A 22295-nucleotide genomic window follows, 5' to 3' on the forward strand; every position below is an offset into this window, starting at 1 on the left:
GGACCTTAAAGTGAAAAATTGAAAGCAATTTGAATCGACTTTTGCTTAGTACCAAGCACACTCTCTCAGCACTCCACCTATCCCGGATCGACCCGCTCGATCCTCCGTTTTTTTGTAAAATTTGTCTGAATCTACAAAAAGTGTCCCAAGCATTTATTGCTCACTTTCTTTGATAGTCGGGAAACAAACCAAAAATTTGTGTAATAAAAAAACTACAAAAGAAGAATCGTCTGGATTGTGGTGGGTTACAATTTTGAGAGAGTCGCATTCCTTCCTTCTACATGCAATATTGACTTTCAAAAAAATTTGAGAAAAATCCTTTTTCAATTGATAGTCTGTTTTTCATGAGAACTCAGGGTAGATCTTGAATCTAAAGTGGGAAATAAATGATTTTTAATATAATTTATTACAGTTTTGTAACAGAAGCAAATAGAACGTGAAAAGTACTTTTTTGTATTTCGACAATACTGAAGTGATTCTTTTAGATTGGCTTCGGTGCGTTTTAACAGAAGGCTGCTTTTTTGTGGGTGTTTTTTTACGGCAAACTTTTCAGGGAGGTCAATTTTGATATTTAAAAAAGAAACAAAATTTTTTTATGTGAATTTAATTGAGGTCTTTATTCAAATCGTAGTGAACCCATTTTTTTACAATTTGAGATAATAATAAATGCGTGCTGTGTTTTTTTCAACATGTACCGCAAGCTGTGAACTAGCCAGGGTTGCAAAGTAATTTCGGTTTTTGCAAGCTGATTGATTCAATATTGCAAATACGCGCGAAAAATGTTGAAACACTTTCATCAGACAAATTAAATAAAAGTCAATCGCCAAATTTTCGCGGTGATTTGAGAAAATTTGATACATTTAGTTGTACGGATCCCGGGTTGACCAAAACTTCTCATCATACAATTTTCATATATGAGAAACTTCTTGTCATACAATTCCATACGTACAGAAAATTGTATGAAAACTCTATGATAAGCTTTTTTCCATATATGAAAATTGTATGATAGGTATTTTCCCATAAACCAAGAATTTTGATTTTTTCTTTGTGAATTTAGTTTCTGAAAAATTATCCGTTGTGTTTGCAACCACACACAAGTCACAAAGACCTTGGTTACTCAAAACACTAAAGGTTGGACGGTCTTGCATTTACAATGCATAGAAAACGACCTGAATTTGGCTGTCTTTCACAATTCATATAACAAAAGTAACAAACTTTTATTTTTTGGCAAAATTTTTTAATGATGATTATTTCAATTTTTTGAATTTTCAAATTATCAGACATTGATCAAGGCATACATTAACACCCATACAAAAGAAATAGGAATTTTCAGCGTTTTCAAAAAGAAAAATTTAAGTGAAAAGAAAATAAAAGCCAATTTTATCGTATCCAGGACTACGTTATGCACACAAAATATTAAATTTTGCATGCAAAGAATTTTTCGAAAAATGTTTGTTTGAGTACGAAATTCGATTTGCGGTTGAAAAAAAAACAAAAATGTTTTTGGGACAAATTTTCAAAATTACTTTGTGTCGCCATCAAAAAATGCCAGTCATACAAATTCCATATATGGGAATTGTATGATAAGCATTTTTTTCAAAAAACGAAAACCTCAGTTTTTTATCACCAGACTGTTTTATTAGAATCAAACAGCCAAAGAAATAAGTTTATACCAAATTTCAACCATTTTTAGAAATTGTATGAAAATTGTATGACAAGCATTTTTCCACACACTTGATGCATGGAATTGTATGATAAGCATTTTCGGTGTATGGAGGTCAACCCGGGATTTCATAGGCTCAATGTAACATTCAACTTACGTATTCCTCGTTTCTTTCACTGAATTTGGAATCCATAAAATTAGAAAACAAAGTTTGTGCTTAGAATATATTGGTTCGTTTGACAGTTATTTATAATCACAAAAATGTTGTTAATTGGCAATTCTCAAAGTTGTTTTAGTAAAATAAATTCAATTGAAAAAAGAAACAGATGAAGGAGTTTGTGGAAAGCGGTTTGGTTTGTTGGTTCTTTTTTGCTTGTTGATTGATGTAGCGAGAGTTAATTGTAACCAATATGCCAGTGAAGTTTGAGTCATCTTTCTCTTTATTTCACTGAAACAACAAAATATCAAAGAAGGAACTATCAAATATTAAACACAAAATTGGAACGTTGCATTTATGAGAAACAGTAGCCGGTGGTTTCATGTTATATTAGGTAATGTGAGAAGCTCGACCCAAAAAGGTTCCTTCTTTAATGAAAATCTTTCTGTGACTTGTTTTGTGAACTTAAGTGAAAACAAATTGAGGGTAAAACGCAAGCCAAAAATGTTGCATTTTGGGGAAAGCGTGCCAAAAATTTTTTAAGTATACCGAGTCGCTAAGCCCAAAACAAAATTTCATCACTCTTTTCATTGTCTCGGAAAGTTATTTTTGTCGGACTAAAAGAGCGGCAAATCTGTTTAAATTTTTTGAAAACTCCTGTCGCTAAAGAATCCGCCCCTGTGTGCCATCAAATCAAATCCTTTTTTCGATTATAGTTCTTAACCCGAAAAGTTATTTCAAAGAAGTTTGTCGAGAATAATCAACCGAGTGAATTTACCGCCAAGCAGACTTGACAAACAATCATGTTTGCAATAAGAACAAGACTTCTCGTATCAGGGCGAAGCCCTGAATGTTCCGACTGCCTTTTAAGGTTTATGGAGCATCAGTAATGATATAAAAAATTAAATGAAATAAAATAAAATGAAATTTTTTTTTCTAAAATTTGAATTTTTTTAAATGAAAATCATCCCCCCACACGCCATATAAAGTACAAAAAGATAGATTTCGTTCCTTGTAACAAATCAATTATGGCAAATAAGCTTCGTTCAACCAATTTGGAACTATTTATAAGACGGATTAAATCTCCGCTTACGCGTTAATAGCGCGAATTATATCGCGCGTTAATTGTCCCAAATTGGTCAAAAGGGCCAAAATGGCAATCTTTAAACATTACGAAAAATGATCACAGGTGAAATATCTTTTCAAATTTAAGCTCAGGACAACAATGGCTTTCGAATGATATAAAAAAATGGCTAGTTAAAAAGTCGAAATTTGTCTGAAGAAAAAAAAACCCACCCCGAGCACAAATATTCCGTTACTTTCGTATCGAAAGTCGGAACAATAATCAGATTTGATACCCAGTTCACTTGAAGTGTACAGGAAACGCACTTCCAATCTGATGATAGTTCTTAGTTCATTTTAGCTAGTATTATGTTAATATCTGTTAAATGAATTCTGTTTCACTGGCCAAAAATGATCGAAAAACAAAACCATTGTATTTAAGAACCAAATCATAAAACTCCGTAACTTTCTTTGAAAGCCATTTAGGTTCAAAGACATCATCAGCAAGCACGAGGAAGCCACTACATCAATGCAGCTCAAGCAACCCGAGCAGACCACCCATTCACATACTGCCAAGGCCAGACGCGGCACCTGTATCTTCATCGACCGAGAATTCAGACTCAGTGAACAAATGCGGAACTTTAGCAAGGCTAGACAGACAGCGTACAAGTACAAGAGAAGACTATGAAACTATATGCATCATTGACGAACGTTTCGAAGAAGAAGCCTCCGGCTCTAGCAAGCATATCTCAAGCGGCGGAATTATCTATTGAACTTTGTCCTCAAAAAGCTCTCCAGAACATGAAGCGCAGGAGGTACCGAGAGTAGAGCCCAATCCACCCAATCAGACGACCAGCGACTGCCCAATAATTTCAGTGCCCAAATTAGCAGAGAATATTCAAGCCATCAACCAAACCGTAGTAACAGACTGCCCAATAGAAGAGAAGAAGATAACTTCATGGGCGAACGAAAAGGAACCAAAAATAACCAGCTCGAAAGAGTAGAGGCGGAACCGAAGCACAGAGATAACACTGGTGCTACCATAACACTGGTGCTACCGGACAAAACGGGGATTCCAGCCAGTACAAGGACAAAACGAGCCAGTATTCCAAAACAAGGGACAAAAAAACGGGCAAAACAGAGCGGGGAGAACAACTCGAATAGGTCTTCAGGATGGAAGAAGAGGCAAATTGTACTTTTCGGTAGCCCTCTAAAACACTGTGAAAAAATGGGAAGAAAAATCAGGGGAACAAAAACTACAGACAGTACCAGTATCACTGGGGATACTCCATCTTCTTCAGGAAATACGCCATCACCGTCGCCAAGAAGGAAACTGGAGAGATCAAAAATTGCAATCTATAAGCCAGAACAGTTCCAGGGGAAAAAACTAATTAAAAGTCTTAAACTTTTAAACTTTCTTTATTGTGCAACTAATTCCATACTGCGTATGAAATTTTCCTTCAGGGGGAAATGTGGTGGTAGTGAGTTGTCCACCAAGTATCTTAAGATCAAGCGGTTAAATCTTATTTTTAACGTTCATTTGTTCTCTGTAAAATAGCCACCTGCCAATCGCCTAAGCAAACGTCAGTTTAAGCGGTGCTAAAGCTAACCCACTCTTTGTCAACTATTGAAAGATTACAGTTTGCCCATTCATTCCAATTGACTCTTCTATTTACTTATTTAACTTTACTATCATCTCAGCCTTATTATATAGTTTAGTTTTCAGATAGACTTTTAGAAGATATCACGGGCGTAAAACTTGCAAACTCAACGTCATCCTATTTTCAGATTTTGTCTGACCGCAAAATATTTGATTCTAGAAGCCCTAAATAATGTTTTGCGTTCGTTGAGGTGTTTATGGACACTATGAATATCTAACCGAATTTGAGGAGGACAGTCCTGACATCGGTGTATATCTCGTCCACTCCCCTCTGGGCGTTGATCTTGTGCAGTTTGCCTTCCTTCTCGTAATAGGACAGAACTGGCTTGGTCTCGTTGTCGAAAGTGACCAGTCGTTTGGCGATGGTCTCCTCGTTGTCGTCCGCCCGACCACTCGTCTCCGCCCTCTTCAGAAGTCGCTCTTTCATCACCTCATTCGGCACATCAAAGAAGATGCAGGCGGCACAGGGCGCCACCTGAACACAATTAAAAATCAACATATACTTTTTATACTAAATCATAGTATGATACAAATAAAATATAACTTAGCAGGAAAGTACGTTCAAACGCATACAGTCACAATTTGAAAGGACCAATATACGAACTATTTTAATCATCATATAGCTTAAAAAAATTTAATAGTGGGAAAAAAAAGCTTGGCCTGTTGAGAAAAAAACTTGATGACACTTTTTGTAATGCAACCATTTCTTTTTCTATAAGCTAAACCTGAAATGCAACAACTTCTGAACAATGCGCATTTTTTGGAGAAAACGGCCGTTATGAGCACTGGGTTATTTTGGTGCACACTCCGCCCCCAAACATTTATAGCACCCTTCAGACATTTTTAAATAATGAATTTGCAACGCGCAAAACTGCTACCGTAAAATAGTACCAAAAGCAGGCACGCTTCTTGAAAGCATTAAGCAATTATAATTGAAATTGAATGAAGTCAACGTTTCAAAACCACCACCCCCCTTCACCATCACCCCCCTCCTTCACCCCCATCCCCCCTCTCTCATCCATTCAAGTTCCTACGCCTCATCATGTGCAATATAGTGGGTTTTCTTACCGTTTTCTCGAATTGTTCTCCCTGCTCCACTTTCCTGGGGTACCCGTCAATCAAGTAGCCCTTGCTAGTCGCCTTCTCTTTCTCCATCGCACCCTTCATCAAATCCAGCACAGTCTCAGTCGTCACCAGCTGGCCCGCCTTCATCGCCGCCTCCAGCGCCTTGCCCTTCTCCGAGCCCGAGGCCACCTCGGCTCGCAACAGGTCACCCGAGGACAAATGGGTCAGGCTGAATTCGGCTACCATCTTCTCACACTGGGTGCCCTTGCCCGAACCCGGACCCCCTACGACACAAAAGGAAACAAAAGTCAAATTAATCAGTCACGTGACATAGAACTAAAAAAAGCGGCTTTCATTTTTCAACGATATTTATTTTACGGTTATTTTTCATACGAGCTCATCAAATCAAACTTTTTTTTATTTCAAAAAATAAAGAAATATTAACAGGAAACACACTTCAAATTCAGCAGTCACTTTATATAGAACTAAGAAAAAATCATTGCCGGATCTTTCTTTTGGATATAATCTTTTCAAAAAAAAACAAGCTCAACAAATCCAATTTAATTTTTTTAATTTTAAAAATTTAAATAAAAATAAAAAAATGTTTTTTTTTTGAAGTTACAAGATCGGCTGTAGTTGTCAGCCTTTAAGTTTTCCTTAATTTTGAATTGAGAAAATGTAAATTAAGATCTAAGATGGTCTCACCCACGATGAAGAATACTGGTTGACTGACAGGTGCCATTTCTGAAACCACAAAACATTATATTTTTATCAAATTTTCTGAAATTTTTTTTAAATAATAAAACTGTGATTTTTCTTTAGAAAAATTTATCGATAAGACGTTATCTGTACTTTTTTTAATAAGTGACAATAATCGATAAGAGATAAGACGTTATATGTGTTCTGTTTCTTAGGCCTCTTAGGAAAAAAATTTATTTGAAAACGATTGTTTTTCAATTAATAAATTGAATATCGAGACCTGAACTATTGTCAATTTTGGTATCGTTTAACGTTATATTTTGATCTTGGTCTTGTTCCTGGTGGTGCTGTGAATCTTTGATGGCGTTTTTACATGTGCAATTGAATGTTTTACAATTGCATCGTTTTCCTTTGCATGAGCTCATTTGTCTTCATGGCACTTTTAGAACAATCTCCATTGTTAGCAGCAAAGGTCAAACGTCAATCATCAACTATATGCTTCAAGTGTAGCGCACTGCTTTAAGTTGCATCGAACATCTAGTATACGAGGGAGACTTTTTAGAAACCCGTGAACATTTAGGGGAGGCGGCGCGGAACTCCTTCCTTACCAAGGATTCGAGTCCATCCCACCCAAAGCGTTCTTTCATTTCGATATTATTTCACAAATCTACTTTTGACCAACTTTTGGAGCCAAAATATAGTGATTTTTAGAGGGTGGCGCACGCCTACAAACGCTTTCCAAGATCTTTCCAAAACAGCTTTTTGTCTCATTTTTGCACGCCTCGCAGACATGTTCACCTCAATTAGGTCAAAATTAATTTTAAAATTAAAATTAAAAATAATCTGGTTGTCTAAAAAATTGATATGCCCCCGGGTTGACCAAAAATTGTTATCTAAAAACTTTTCTTTCAAGAATCTTTCAACTTATAACAAAATTAGGCTCTAATATTTTTACAAGTTAAGACTTTTTCTTAAAAGAAGGTTGTAAGATAGTGATTTTTCTTACAAACAAGTTGTATGATAGGAACTTTTCTTACAAAAATTTTTTGCATGCTTCTTTTAAAAAGTTTTTTCTTATAACCATTTTAAAGTTCTCCAAACGACTCTGAAAAACCCACTAACTTTAAAAAAAAGTTAATTTATTGCTGATATACTAGAAACTTTGTCAATATATACCTGAACCCCACAGACAACATGTCGGCAGCTATATGCGGACATGATTCGTCGAGGTAACTTTTTTGTCTCCAAAACAAAATTTCAAACCGCTAATTACGAAGAATGAAGATATTGTTTGAACTGGAAAAAACTGTAATTTTTTCACTATTGATTTTTATCTGTTATTACAATATAAAAACACATTCGAAATGTTTTGGCGTTTTTTTTTGAAATTTGGAAAAAAGTTCTCATTTTAGAACTTTTCAAATAAGAAAATTGTAAGATGTAATAAGAAGTTCTAAAATAGGGGAATTTTTTGTGAAGGCCGGGCCCCCCTTACAAAAAACATAGATCTTTGACCAAAGATGGTAAGACCGGGCCCCCCTTACAAAAAACATAGATCTTTGACCAAATTAGTAGCCGATTATTTCCGACTTCTAACAAAACGCTAGTCTTTATACCTGGTTGTTTGCCGGTAAGAAGTCTCTAGAAATTGATAATCCTTTTCAAACAAAATTTTTAAATATAAAATCCAATGTAGAAACGTTTTTAGAACGCTATAGTAATTATGTTACTATCTATTAGACTTATAACACACCCCCGTGGTTTATAACATACTATATGCAAAAAGTAATTCAATAGCACACTTACCAAATGTGGTTTAAACTTATTCGCTGGTTGTAAGTAACTGGAACTAAGACAGGCTTTTGTGGAATTAATTCCAACGTAAATTCCGTTCAACGCCTGAAGAAAATGCTTGTCTGTAATCCGATGGCAACTTAGGCCGAATCGGATAATTTTTGACATGCAATTGTCGTACGCTTGTGAACAAAAAGTTTGTTGATCGAGCACTACAAACATTATTTTTGAAGAACCAAATAAGCCGAAAACCATTCAATGGAGTGCAAAAAAAACTTAGCGCAGAAATGTGATCGGCTTACAAATTACAACATTTGGATAGAAAAAGTATCCAAAAGTATGTGATCATGAAATGTTTTAGTTAGTGCCCAGATCGGCTTAATTTTACTTCGCTTTTATGGCCTGGCTTGCTTCGTCAACATGCAAATGTATGCAAAGAGGTTTACTTTGTACTCAGAAAAGAGTTTTGAGGGGGTTAAATCTGCAGAACAGGTTCAGAACGAAATTCCCGCTGTTTATTGTTGGCCTCGGAAGAAATATGTCCCGAGGTTTTAAACTCCATGTACATGTAGTAACATTTCCTCAATTCTAATGGTTCTGGATAGTAGACCAAACACAAGCCAAAATAAAGGCAACCAATTTAAGTGGAAGATGAAACGATGTGCCCCAAAACTACTTCTAAAAATGAAACCGAGCCCTGCAGATTTATTTATAAAACTCGAACTCCTAGACTTCATTTAGTATAAACCTACAGCTAATGTTGTGATCAAAAGTTAATTTATGAACACCACCCTTTTATTGAGAACATTTAATCACAAATGCTGTTAAAAGAATTGATATTGAGTATTACTGCAAGAATCTTCTAATCACAAAATCTTAACGGGATCCCTCTGACTGCGAATATTTTTACTTGAGCAGAACTTTTTTGCTTTTTAAATTCAAACAGGAAAAAAAGCAAATTACTATCGAATAATGATGGGCAATGCTTAATCCATAACTCACCGTTTCGAATTGCGAGTTCAATAGAATAGTTTTTTTCAAGTCAATATGAAACATTTTGCAATTCAGCTGAATTTTTGCAATACCGGATATAATCGTACGATTTTAATAATTGTATTGTCTAACTTTTATTCTGACGCTTTTCTTTTCTGGATTTGCTGATGCTGCAGTCATTAAAGTTGATACTATAAACTTTTTCATTATTGAAATTACACAATTTTTTTTAAGTGCTTAGCTAGTTTGCATTTGAATTTGATAACTACTTTTGCTAGAAATTAACGAAACGGTTAAAAATGTTTAGGCTAAAATTAGTGAACGATCAATTTTCTTAAAGGTTTTTACATCGCCCAGGATTCCAACCAGTTTTTGGGACAAAACTTCTACGGTTGACAGAAACTTTTTTTCTTAATATAGAAAAGCTCAAAAACAGCTTTTTAAAAAACAGCTGCTTTCAAAAAAATACTGATGTCGAACTTTCAGTTACTTTGCGCATGAACCAGATACACAGGATTTTGATAAACTTTATTTAAAAATAAAACGGCCCGATTACAAAACAAAAGTTTTTAATAGCAAAAAAACTGATCCAAAATAGGAAATAGGACACTTTTAGTCCAAGAAGCAAGAAAAAAAGAAATTGACGTTGATACTTTTTTTTCGTCTAGTTAACCTTCAACCCAAATATGGAGCTGGAGTTGTATTTTATATGCTTGAGTTTGTTTTTTTTCAAGCGATTTAATAAACAAAACTATAGTTATTTTGTAAATACTTTTGTTTAAAGTTAAAACTACTCAATCACAATTTTAAAGAATTCTATTTATGTTTAATGCCTACAGAGCAATATCATTCTGGATGGAGTCGACGCTAATATTAACTAAATTAAAAAAAAAATTCTGGGAGTATGATTAAAATAAAAGAAAAAGCAATTTGAAAAGCAGAAAAAAAGCAGAAAAAGCAGAAAAAAACTACACGGCTCAACTTTACAGTAACCAAAAAGATTTTTAAAAACGAACTTACTTGTCCGAAAACAATTTGCAAGCAATGATGATAGATTTTTGACTCAGGATAAAAATCAAAGAGAGTTGCTACGCTGTGTTTTTAGAAATTTTTAAATACCAGTAGTTTTAGCGCAATTTTATCCTTGCTACTGCTATTTTTATCCAATTTTTAATTTTATCCTATTTTTAATCATTTGAGGCAAGAAATAATTGGTCTCAAGAAAACTTTACTGGATAAGTTTCTCAATTGTAGTTCCAGACGCAATTTCTCGAAATTGAAGATCGAAAACGAACAAAAACGCTAAACTCAAGGCAAAGCTCTGAATGCTCACACATGCCTTTGAATCTCTTTGAAATAGTGTTTGATTTTCAAGAAAGAACAGTTAAAATATTTTTTAGAGAATTTTTCAAAAATCATCCTCCACACGCTATGGTTTATAAAATGAAAAAATTTGCCATAAGCGAAGTAGAAAACTAACAAAATAGCATATCTCAATTCATTTTGGAACGAATTCTCAATCGCTAACGCGGATTGAATCTCCGCTCACGCGTTATTAGTACGAATTAAATCATGCATTATTGTTCCCAAAATGGCTATAATTGGGAATTTTTAAACCCCCATAACTTAACGAAAAGAGATCACAGGTAGAATATCTTTTACGATTCGCGCTCCGGACAACAATATGTTGATTTCAGATGATTTAGAAAAATTCGACCAAAAATGGCTGAGAAAAAAATCGAAGCTTGTCTGGAGAAAAACACCACCCGAGCACAAATATTCCGCAACTTTCTTCAAAACTTGTTACAAAAACTAAATTGAAGATGTCAAAAGGTATGAGAAATATGCGTGGTGAACTGATTACATTCGTTTTGCGTAATAGCATGCAAAACTTTGGGTGTTTTTACTTATTCCGTTCAAAAATCATTATGTCAACATCTTGAACTGAAATTGTTTTTTATTCAATCTGATTGGTTGATTGGTTAGAGTTAGCCAATCAATTTGCAGCTCCAAATCAAAATGTTTTGTTCACAATTTTTAAATTGAATTTCAAGAAAAACCAAATTAGATAGATGTTATGATAATGTTTTCAATTTTACTATAAAAAAGGCTCCAGAATTTTACCACGACCAGAAAAAAAACACGGAAAATAGCTCCAGGAAAAAATCATCACTTTCAAATCTGCTTAAAATTCAGCCTTTGCATATAGTGATAGCATATGAAGTAACTCGAGCCATTCAATGCAATGAGAGTTTTGTTCACTGCATTAATACTTTGATGGTAAAAAATCGCAAAATTCAGAAATTTGGGCGGAATTAGAAAAAAACTCGAAAATAAAATTGTACGAACGATTTATTTATCTTTTAAGCCAAATTCGGCCACGCCTCGGCAATTTAAACCTAACGACCCTGCCCTATAAAAAGTTTTCAGAACGACTCAGATATTGGTTAAATAAATGCTCTTCTTTTATCGAAGTGAATGTTTCTGATACTAACGCGACTACAAATGGGAATTAGACTGATTTTTAAGCTGGTGCTAATTGATACCTAGCAAAAAGGTGGAAAAAACGAAAAGAAAATTGCAATGCTAGACCGGGGGAATGGAATATATCCCATATACTGAATAACGTGTGAACGGAATCACCCATATAGTGAAAAATATCTTATAAAATTGAATATCGTTCTTTTGCTCATTTTGCTTTATAAGAGTTAGCATTCACTTTTTGGCCATAAGCATTGCATACAAAAAAAGGGTCGATTGAAGCGTTCAGAGGGTCACCCTGGTAAGAGTACGTTACTTCATGGGACACTGTAGACTTGTAAAAAGACTTGTAGAAACTGGTGAATTTACTTAATCCTTTTGAAAGTGGTATCTTCGAATGGTGTCTCTGATTTCAAATGGTATCTTGAGGCAAACTGCAGATCAGATTCACTTAACTAACGGCGACAAGTAGAGTCAGATTTCTAGGATAAACTGAATGCTCTTTAAATACGCAATCTTGTTTCGAAGATAGATAACAACCTGTGCGAAAACTAACATATAGTTAATATAGTTTTTTTAAATATATGTTTTTGCGATTACTCAAACGAAGAGCTCGAATATTATCGGCGGTGACTGGCAAATAAGACGACAGCCCTTAAAACGACAATCATTTTTGATGGGCCTTCAAGACGATTGTATCTTCTGAGACATTTAACTGTTTGAATTTGAATTGCTCATTTTACATGTAATTGCTCTTATTTGTCGTCGTAATGTCTGGTCGTATTAATGGCCTGTCGTCTTATTTACCTAGCACCATTGTCGTTGCACTATTGCATTGCAAAAAAGAATGAAGATTGCAACGTCAAGCAATCAGAAGGAATGTATCAACCTGCTAAAAATATAACAAACGTGAATGCTGTATTTAATTTATAGTTTATAGGATGAAAATCTAGGAAAAATGTTCTCCTTCCCTTTTCCCTTTCATAGGTCTCGTTGCATTCGAATTGACTTTGCCTCTGGTGGCCAATAGCTAGCTTAATTGGAAGTCAATCTCATAAAACAGATGGCTCTTAATTTTTTACAGATACCCCAAAAATCATAGTTATTCTCACTACCGGTTTTCCAACGCGTTTACGCCAAAGCTACCCATATTTTGCTTAGAATCAGACATAATATTGTGGAAAATTGATATTTTATTCCAAAAATTACGTTTTTCGACTTAAATTTTCCTTTCATCTGTTCTTATTTCTGGAGGTACAATTTCTCGGTGGTTAATTTTGTTCAAAACGAAAATGAATATAAGTTATTTTTAATTTAGATCATTTTAAACTCCTACCTAACACTGTTTGCATGAATAATTTTCGTGAAAAAATTTGATAAAACAAAAAAATGCATTTCTAAGTTTTAATCAAAACACGTGATTTTGCGTGTAAATTTTTAAATGATACCAAAAAATTTTACTGTTCTCGTTAAAACAAAAAATAATAAATTCGAGTTTTGATAGAATTTTTGTTTTAGAAAAATAGGCTTCGAGTGTTTGTATTTTTTGTAATTCCAATTTCAAAAAATGCAGAAAATGAATTTCAATTGAAGCGTTTTTCAGTTTGCGGCTTTTCTCGTAAAAAGTGGATCAAATTAAAGCACTTGATTTCAAGACTCTTATAATTGAAACTTCTTAATAAAAAAACTATCCTGTAGAAAACTGTATTGATAGATAATTTATTCCCCAGGGAAGATTGGCAAGCAAAGTTAAATTAGAAGCCAAATGTCAAAATCATTCTTAGAAACTTTTGATTTTTCTACTGGAGAGCCTAATAAGCTTTCCATTTGTGGATTTGATTTGAAAATTTCAAAAATTTAACCAACAAAGCACAATTTTGAGCATAAACAAAAAATGTAAAAATCAAATCGCTGACTTCCAAAATTGAGCAGGAATAAAAACACAATTAAAACTAGTGTCCAACCTAAATCTAGAGGTACTTGTTTGATGAATTTTAACAAGTACTGACGCGTAATTTCTAAATTTTCTAAATACTAAAACTTCTATAACGTTAATCAAGTTTTTCTGTTAATCCCTGAAACTTAGATTTAGCTGGACCGCTTGCTAAAGTCAAAACTTTCCAAAAATTTAAACTATGTAAAAAGTGGACTTTTTCTCTAGGACCATAACTTTTCCCTCGAAAACTAGTGCATAGTTGCTTATGCAGGGAGGATTCATAACATTCATATCACCTCTTCTTTCAAGTGAGCCCTTAAACTCAGATTTGGCGAGCTAGTTGTCGGAAAAGTTATAAAAAAAAGTCGGTTTTATAAACTTTACAAATAAAAACATTTCAAGTTTGGACATTTTCTGATGCCACAACTTTTTTTCATAAAAACTAGGGCTGTTAATGCAAGAAAGATTAGCCTTTTAAAAAATATCGATTGAACCCTTTATTTCAGTTTGAGCAGATATTTTTTGAAAACAGGGAAAAAAAAACGAAAAAAAACGGGCCATAATTTCAAAACTTCTCACCCACTGATATTTGGTATGGTTTTTCAATTAGTACCACTTTTTTGAAAGTTAGTAATTTATTTTCAGGGAAATAAAGCGACTCAAAAAATTATTGATTCAGAATTATTTATTTTTTATTATGGAAATGCGAAAAATAAATGTTGTCAATTGAAGCCATTACTTATTTTTTTTAACTTTCTCCCCACTTATTTAAAAAAAAACGATAAACAATTAAAAAAAAAATTGAAAAATTTATCGATATATAAAGTCAAGCTGCAAATAAAACTTGAAACACTCAGTATCACAATAGCATGCAATAAAATTCAGAAAAATTGCAATGTAAAGGGGGCAGATTAAGAAACAAAACCACCCAGCGTTTGAAAAAAAAATGAATATATAGTTTTCTTTAGCGAGAGAGTTGGATTAATTTTTCAACCACAAAACACTGATACGAGTAATCTTATAATTGAAATTGATCATTAATCTGAAAATAAATGTTTGATAAACTGACGACTTACTTGACCACTGTTGGCAATTTGCAAAGAACTATCGTAAATTTTGTTGCTAAACAGCTATCGCTCTGATTTCAACTGAAATGGTATCTTTTGGCCAAAACTGGAGATCGAATTCTTTTAATTATTGAAAGTGCAATTTCTGAGATATCAAAGATATAAATTAACTCTCGGAGATAACAAAAAACTAGATTTAAATTAGATTATGTAAATTAGATTTATGAGATATAAACTAAACGAGCATGCGTGTTTCTAAGGCAAGTGACAGTCTTTTGTTACGTGAAAATGTAACAGACTATGCTTTTGCGGTTATTTGTGCAGAAGCTGTGAATGGTCTATCGGTACCACATGGCATTAATACAATGAAGATTAAATTGTCGTCAAACCAAAGATGAATTTCAGTGTACGGAAAACGTGCCTTCAGTATTGGAGCAAATATTAATGGTAACTGCAATTGATGGTTTATAGGATGAAATTCAAAGAGAATTTCCTCTTTCCTTTTGGAAGCCTCTCCCATGCTTTTCCGTGGGCGGCTTTGTAAATTAATTTGTAGTCCTCCTGATATTCTCGCTATATGTCAAATTTACGAAAAAAAAACGTGGTTGAAGTTCCACTATGCATTGGGTCAAAACTAGCCATAAATAGTTGTGAATGAGACGAAAAACAAAACAACATTTTTTAGTGTATTAAGGTTGTCAGGCGTGAAATTTTATCCTAAAACTCATCCCACGAAAAAAAAAATTAAAATAAGAGAATATTTTATTCCTTTTACACTCCTGAAATTGTTTGCGAACATACACAAAAAAATAAAGCGGGTATACGCAAAATTACATTTGCAAAACGCAGTATATTCAAAACTCAAAAAGAATTCACATATTGAGTTCCTTTAAAAATTGAATAAATATTTGGAAAAAAAGCCAAGCAACAAATTTTAGTTCCGAATTTTTTCAAATTTCAGAGTTTTTTAACTCTGTTGTTGAGCCAAATAAACCAACCGAGTTGAAATTTTTTTTTTCATTCCGCTGATACTTTTTTATTAAGCCATAAAACCACTTCTTTTTTATATAAAAAAACCCACAAAAATTGATTCATTCCTGCAACATTAACAATTTTGCTACTTCAAATTTATACATAATCTGAGAAAATGAAATCATAAATTCTTGATTTTAGCAAAAATTTGTATGAAATTATAAAAACTAAAGACTTTTTTGAGACACTTAGGCGTCCAACGTTGATGGTTAATGGAGAAATTTCTACATCTCGAAGAAATAACCTCAATGAATTGAAGTAAGATAGAAAATCAACGAACTTAAAATTATAAAAAAAAATGTTGAACAGGTGAAGTAAGCAATCAAACAAGAGACAAGCATATTGATTTCAATCAAACATAATCGAATGAAAAGGATTTTTGTTATGCAAAAAAAACGGAATTTTGTTGAAAATAATTTGTTATAATGAAGAAAAAACAGATTATATTGCTCTGAAAATTAGTAAGATTACGCTCTCCATTTTTAATCAATTATAAAAAATTATGATAAACTATACAAAATTAATCTTAAAAAAATAATATATATGGTTGTCATCCATGAAACTTCAATGCGCGTTCCATTTGTTAGATGAATTACAAAGCAAAGCGTCAAACAATCAAAACACAAATGAACGTAAGCACAAACAAAAAACAACAAAATTAACAACTAAATTTTAAAAAAAGTTTCGCCACCTATAAAAATTTACGTTTTTGTTCGCAAACACTCAAAAAATCCAGTCTAATCGAAGATTGCTCGCCTTGATTTACAAAATTTTTTAAGTTCCAAAGTAGTTATTTTGTTTCAGATTACCAAACGCAACCTCGTTTTATATGTGGAGTTGAACGTAAGTTTGCGTTAAAACCTGCACTATTTCTAGAGATAAAAATTGAACATTCAAACAAAAAATTTTCAAAAAAAAACAACTGAAAACTTGGTTTTTTTCTGAAAAAAAGCACAAAAAAGCAATTTTAACTCCAAAAAAATGATATAAAATCACCTTAATGAGATTCCTTTAAATAGCATTTTTTTCTGAATTTGAATTTGCTAGATTTCTGGTTCAGTTTTTGTTATTAATTGCAAAACCACTAACATTATCAGTAACTTTCCAAATGGCATGATTCCCAAATGGCATAAAAATGAAACTTTTCCCAAATGGCATATATTGCAAGTTTTCATTGTAATTCAAGCGTGATCAATTTCTAATTCTAATATTTTTTCAGGAACGAAAACATGTGAACAAGATTTGGAATTAACTGCTTCCAAACAAATGTTCAGCGTCAACTTGTCGGAAAAATTGACAACAAGAAGCTTATCACTAACCGCAAACGTATGTTTTTTGCTTTTGATAAAAAAAATTCTACAATTTTGTCGAGTTAAAATGTTTAATCAACATTTGAATTGACAACTTGACTAATTTTCTCACAGTGTTGACGAAAAAAGTGTTCTCGATTTTTTATGCAACTGTTGCATTAAATTTATGCCGTTTGAAAAATTTTCATTCTTAAGCCATTGGCGAACTATTCCATTTGAGACGTAATCACATTATCAATAACACTAATTGTTTATGAACGACAAAAAGTAAAAAACACTGAAAAAATGTGGTCGGCATAGACCCTTTTGAGTTCTCCGTAATAATATTTAAAATTCAAAAACTTTTTCCAACAAAAAAAAATAATACACATCACCCAGAAAGTACGAAGAGCATTGTTATCGAAAAATTTATTCCTGATTTCCTAAAATAAATGCTGATGATTCTTCGATCTCCAATTCCTGAAAAACTACCACGTTTAATTTGATACTGCTTTTTCTATCGAGGAAGACAATAGTTTACAGTTAAAAAAAACACTTAATATCAGTTCACATGTGAAAAAATTTAATAGAGAAATCTGTTTCATTTTTTTTGTGTCGGTTTTGACCAAAGTAGAACATGATTTTTTTTAAAAAAAAATAGATAAAATTTTCCATAGCGAAAAAATTGTTAAAAATAAAAGTTGATCCCTCTATTAACAATCTGCTCAATTAGCTCAAAAATAGACTGAAATTCAAAATTTTAAACCGGTTATTCTCAAAATTAATTTTAAAAATGTCTAAGGTTGCTCGAATCACGACTGGAAGCCGCTTTAGTAGAGTATATCAATCGATTTTTCCGATGATTATTTGTGCTATCTTTCAGTGGTTGGAACAACAAAAGATACGGCTTTATCCACTTGCTGTAGGTTAGTTAGCAATTGGGTAAAAATCGACCGTGTGATTTTTTTAGAAAAATTAAACGGAAAAATTTGCATACTTTTAGCACAAAATATTATCAAAAATCCTCAAAAAGGATTTGTATTAAGGCACAATGATACCACCCAACTGAATCTAGCTGCCAAATGGATTTTGTTACTTATTCCTCAATTTTCCATATTGGTGATGACACATTGGACCGAGGCAATATACTAGCTTATTTAAGGATAAAATTATCAGACACGTCCACGAATAAATGCAACTTGCTGTAACTAAGTTTAAAAATTTCAATAAAACTTGTCATGACCAATCCTTATTTTTTAATTTTACGTTACTGGTGGAAAAATGTGTACTTAGGCTTCCAACTTGTTGCTTAAAAAGTCTGCGCCTGATTCGTATTTCAATCTGTTTCAATCGTATCTCAGCGGCAATCTGTACAAGTTATTCTGGCTTTTCTCAAATATAGCAGATTGCTGCAAATATTTTATATTTTTAACTTTGAAAATGGATACTGCTGAATTACCACGATTTTTTTCGAGATCTAGATTGCATGCTAATTGCTGGCAGCTGAAGCCAAAAAAAAATTGCTCGGATCTGGACAAAGTTTTGAATGCTTTTACTGCCCTCTAAGGTATCGGATGTTGTTGTTGGCATTTAAAAAGTTTTGGAAGAATTTGGCCTTAAAATAATAGAACTTTGTCGACAAAATGTTAAAATTTTCTAGGAAAAAAACAAGAAATTTTGCTCATATAGTTAATTTGTGAGCAGACTTTTAACATATCAGGAATTTTGCTGGCCGTAATTTCTTGAAAAACTTGTTAGACGAAATGCGAAAATATCTCACCAATAGTGGCAAACGCTTTAACGACATCTTCGAACACTTCGTCAACTGATCTGTTAGCGTCTATTTTGACAAGCTTGTTCTGTTTTTCGTAGTATTCGGCCACGGGAACAGTGGCTTCCCTGTATGTTTGCAGTCTGGCTCTGATCGTTTCTTCATTGTCGTCTTGTCTTCCACTTGTCTCTCCTCTTTTAATCAGGCGCTCCACCATTACTTCATCAGGCACGTCGAAGTCAATGACTAGGGAACACGGTTTGATCTGAAAAAAAAACTCCGTAAAGACATCAAAAATTTACATTATTTGCTAAATTATCCAAAAAAGAAAGATACATGAAATCAAATGAAAGGATTATTCAGTTTGTTATATGAAAAATTTTGGTTTCGAAGTTTTCATTTTTTTCTTTCAAAAAATAGAGCTCTTGCTTGAACTCATTATCAAAAAACAAGCAAACTCGTATATCTTTGTAGACATACTCATAAATTCGCTCCTAAGATATCCTTAACAAATCAAACTTTGTTGACCTTTTCTTCGAATTTTGTACCCTGTTCAATCTCCCTCGGGTATCCGTCAATGAGGAATCCTTGACAGGGCCCCTGTTCCACAGCGGTTTTCATAGCTTCAGTTATCAAATCGAGGACTTTCTCCAGGGGCACTAACTGACCCGCTTTCATAATCCCATCCAGCTCTTGTCCATCAGGGGAGCCAGATGCTACTTTTGCTCTTAGCAAGTCACCAGAAGAAAGGTGAGTAAAATTGAACTGGCTCACAATTTTGTCGCACTGAGTTCCTTTACCACTTCCGGGTCCACCAGTGACAAAAATTATTGGGAGAGCTGCGAGTTTGTCGCCACTAGTCGAAGCGTGGCCGAGTGATACTAAAACATCGAATTCATATTCAATTTGATCAATTGGAGCTAATGAGGCAAGCAAAAAAATTGAAATACGGACTAACATTTATCTTTGAAAGCTGTAGTAACGTCTTCAAAAACCTGCTCGACATCTCTGTTGGCATCAACTTTGACAAGCTTGTTCTGCTTTTCATAATATTCGGCCACTGGCACTGTCGCTTCTCTGTATGTTTGAAGTCTCGCTCTGATGGTTTCCTCATTGTCATCTTGCCTTCCACTAGTTTCGCCTCTCTTGATTAAGCGTTGTACCATCACTTCATCAGGAACATCAAAGTCAATGACCAGGGAGCACGGTTTGATCTGAAACAAAAATAAATTCTTTGTGCAAAAAAAAACAGAATTCACCTCATTCTAAAGAATCAGTTTACATATTTGAAAAAGCGGAGATTTGAGCAAAAATTAAAACCGAAATTTTTCCGCTTCAAAAAACATCGTATAAAGGCTTTTGGCTCCTCCAACTCGTATAACTCTTTTCTTATTGTGTAACCAGTAGTTTAACAAACTTAATTACGATAAACAAAACAGCCTATCATGGCTTAATTAGTTCGGCTGCCCATTTAAATTATCGGATAATGTGAACAATCATTTCATTTGTAGAAATTGGCAGGTGGAGGAAAAATAAAACGAGCCGGGTTTTCTTTCAGACGCCCAATTATCATGCATTTTATACAAGTTCAACATTTAAGTACCTTTTCTTCAAACTTGGTGCCTTGTTCAATCTCTCTAGGATATCCGTCGATCAAAAACCCGTTACAAGTACCCTGTGCGACTGCATTTGTCATTCCTTCTGTAATCAGATCTAAAACTTTTTCTAATGGTACCAATTTGCCAGCTTTCATCATATCATCTAACTCTTGACCATCAGGTGAACCCGATGCAACTTTGGCTCTCAAAAGATCGCCGGATGATAGATGTGTAAACTGAAATTTTTCCACGATTTTGTCACACTGAGTTCCTTTTCCGCTGCCTGGTCCACCAGTGACAAATACGATTGGCAGCTTTTCTAATTGATCCTTAATTGATTTTTTGGTCATGTGAACTAAACAAAAACAAAAAAGTTTAATGTTACAACGGATTGAGTGTTATCCAAATGGACAGAGAAAAAGTTTTCAAGCAATTGCAGTTTTGCCATCAAAAAATGTGTTTAGGAATACAGTTTTGCAAATCTTACGCCTCGTGCTGAATGCAGAAGCTACATCAGTGAAAACAGCATCGACGTCTCGATTTGCATCAATTTTTACGAGCTTGTTCTGCTTTTCGTAGTACTCGGCCACGGGAACAGTTGCTTCTCTGTATGTTTGCAGTCTGGCTCTGATGGTTTCCTCGTTGTCGTCTTGTCGTCCGCTAGTTTCGCCTCTCTTGATCAAGCGCTGTACCATCACTTCATCCGGAACATCGAAATCAATGACCAAGGAACATGGTTTGATCTAAAAACAATAAACTACCAACAATTAAAATGTCTAGATTTAAAAAAGAACCACAGCAAAAAGCTGTAGCATAATTTTATCGAATGGGATTGTGAGCTTAAACATGCTCCAGAAGCGTAGTTTTTGAAGTTTTGTTCAAACTCCAATCAAGTTTGGCTCACTCTAGCTCCCCATGCGACAAAATTATGAAAAAACCTTTTACAATTACTAATGGCGATAAAACTGTTTTATTTTTAAGTACCACAACATTTGGTACATTTTTTTAAATAGCGCAAAAAGATGTTTTTTGAGCCCACTCACCACTTCTTCGAACTTTGTACCCTGTTCGATTTCTCTCGGATACCCATCGATTAGAAATCCATTACAAGATCCCTGTGCCACTGCCTCTGTCATACCTTCTGTGATCAATTCTAGTACCTTTTCCAGAGGTACCAATTTACCAGCTTTCATCATCTCATCTAACTCCTGTCCATCTGGCGATCCAGAGGCGACTTTAGCCCTCAAAAGGTCACCGGAAGATAAATGGGTGAACTGAAACTCCTTCACGATTTTGTCGCACTGAGTGCCTTTTCCACTTCCAGGTCCTCCGGTCACAAATACAATCGGAAGCTTCTCAAACACTGATTTCATGTCTGCACTCTCGGGGATTTTGGCTGAAAACACAGCAAAATAAGTATAAACTTTGTTCAAAGTTGATATTCAGTTTTTGAAGCCAAAGCAATGTCAGAGACAAAACCTTGAGAGACAAATGACAAGCTTATCTGAAATTGTGGGAAACGCTCTTGACGTCAAGAAATAAGTTAACAAATTCGAATGAATTTTTCCAAAAAAATATATGTCTTTTAATATGGTGCCTCTCCCACTTTCCTTAGGTTACAACATTAAAGTTATAATAATTTTACACAGAGGGGAAGCAGATCTTCGTATCACTTGCGACAATACGCATGCGTAGCATTGCAAGCTAGCAAAGAGGAAATGAGACGGAAATAGAAAAACCGACACAGAGGCAAAGCTGAGCTTCGCACCCTTTGCGATACACAATAAAACTCCATATATCCATTCTGGGCTTATCCATTTCTTTCTGATATCGAATAGATGGAAACAATCAGAAAACATTTCAATCAAAAAAATTGAGATACAAAAAAATTCCAAATGTACTCAAAAACTGTTCAATAAATCTTGCAACCAAACAATTTGCCTACCCAACAAGAGTCATCGGGGGTGAAGGGCCATATCCGCTAATTGTTATACTAAAAGAACAGAAAGAAAAAAAAACGAAAAGAAA

General features: G+C 33.9%; 1 protein-coding gene across 1 annotated transcript in view; it reads right to left on the reverse strand.

Annotated features, from left to right (window-relative positions):
• Positions 1-1873: 1873 nt before the first annotated feature.
• The window catches only part of LOC134850952 (uncharacterized), a 33003-nt gene continuing 12581 nt past the window's right edge, over positions 1874-22295 (reverse strand). The window contains exons 13-22 of the mRNA XM_063866786.1: positions 21311-21663; positions 20755-21010; positions 20273-20622; positions 19628-19883; positions 19198-19550; positions 18679-18934; positions 6313-6351; positions 5611-5891; positions 4762-5017; positions 1874-2111 (exon numbers count right to left, since the gene is read on the reverse strand). Coding sequence (XP_063722856.1) covers positions 2104-2111; positions 4762-5017; positions 5611-5891; positions 6313-6351; positions 18679-18934; positions 19198-19550; positions 19628-19883; positions 20273-20622; positions 20755-21010; positions 21311-21663 — 2408 coding nt within the window. The 3' untranslated portion in view covers positions 1874-2103. The remainder of the gene's footprint in view (positions 2112-4761; positions 5018-5610; positions 5892-6312; positions 6352-18678; positions 18935-19197; positions 19551-19627; positions 19884-20272; positions 20623-20754; positions 21011-21310; positions 21664-22295) is intronic.

This window comes from Symsagittifera roscoffensis, chromosome 1, assembly GCF_963678635.1.
Source record: "Symsagittifera roscoffensis chromosome 1, txSymRosc1.1, whole genome shotgun sequence".
Classification (NCBI taxonomy): domain Eukaryota; kingdom Metazoa; phylum Xenacoelomorpha; order Acoela; family Convolutidae; genus Symsagittifera; species Symsagittifera roscoffensis.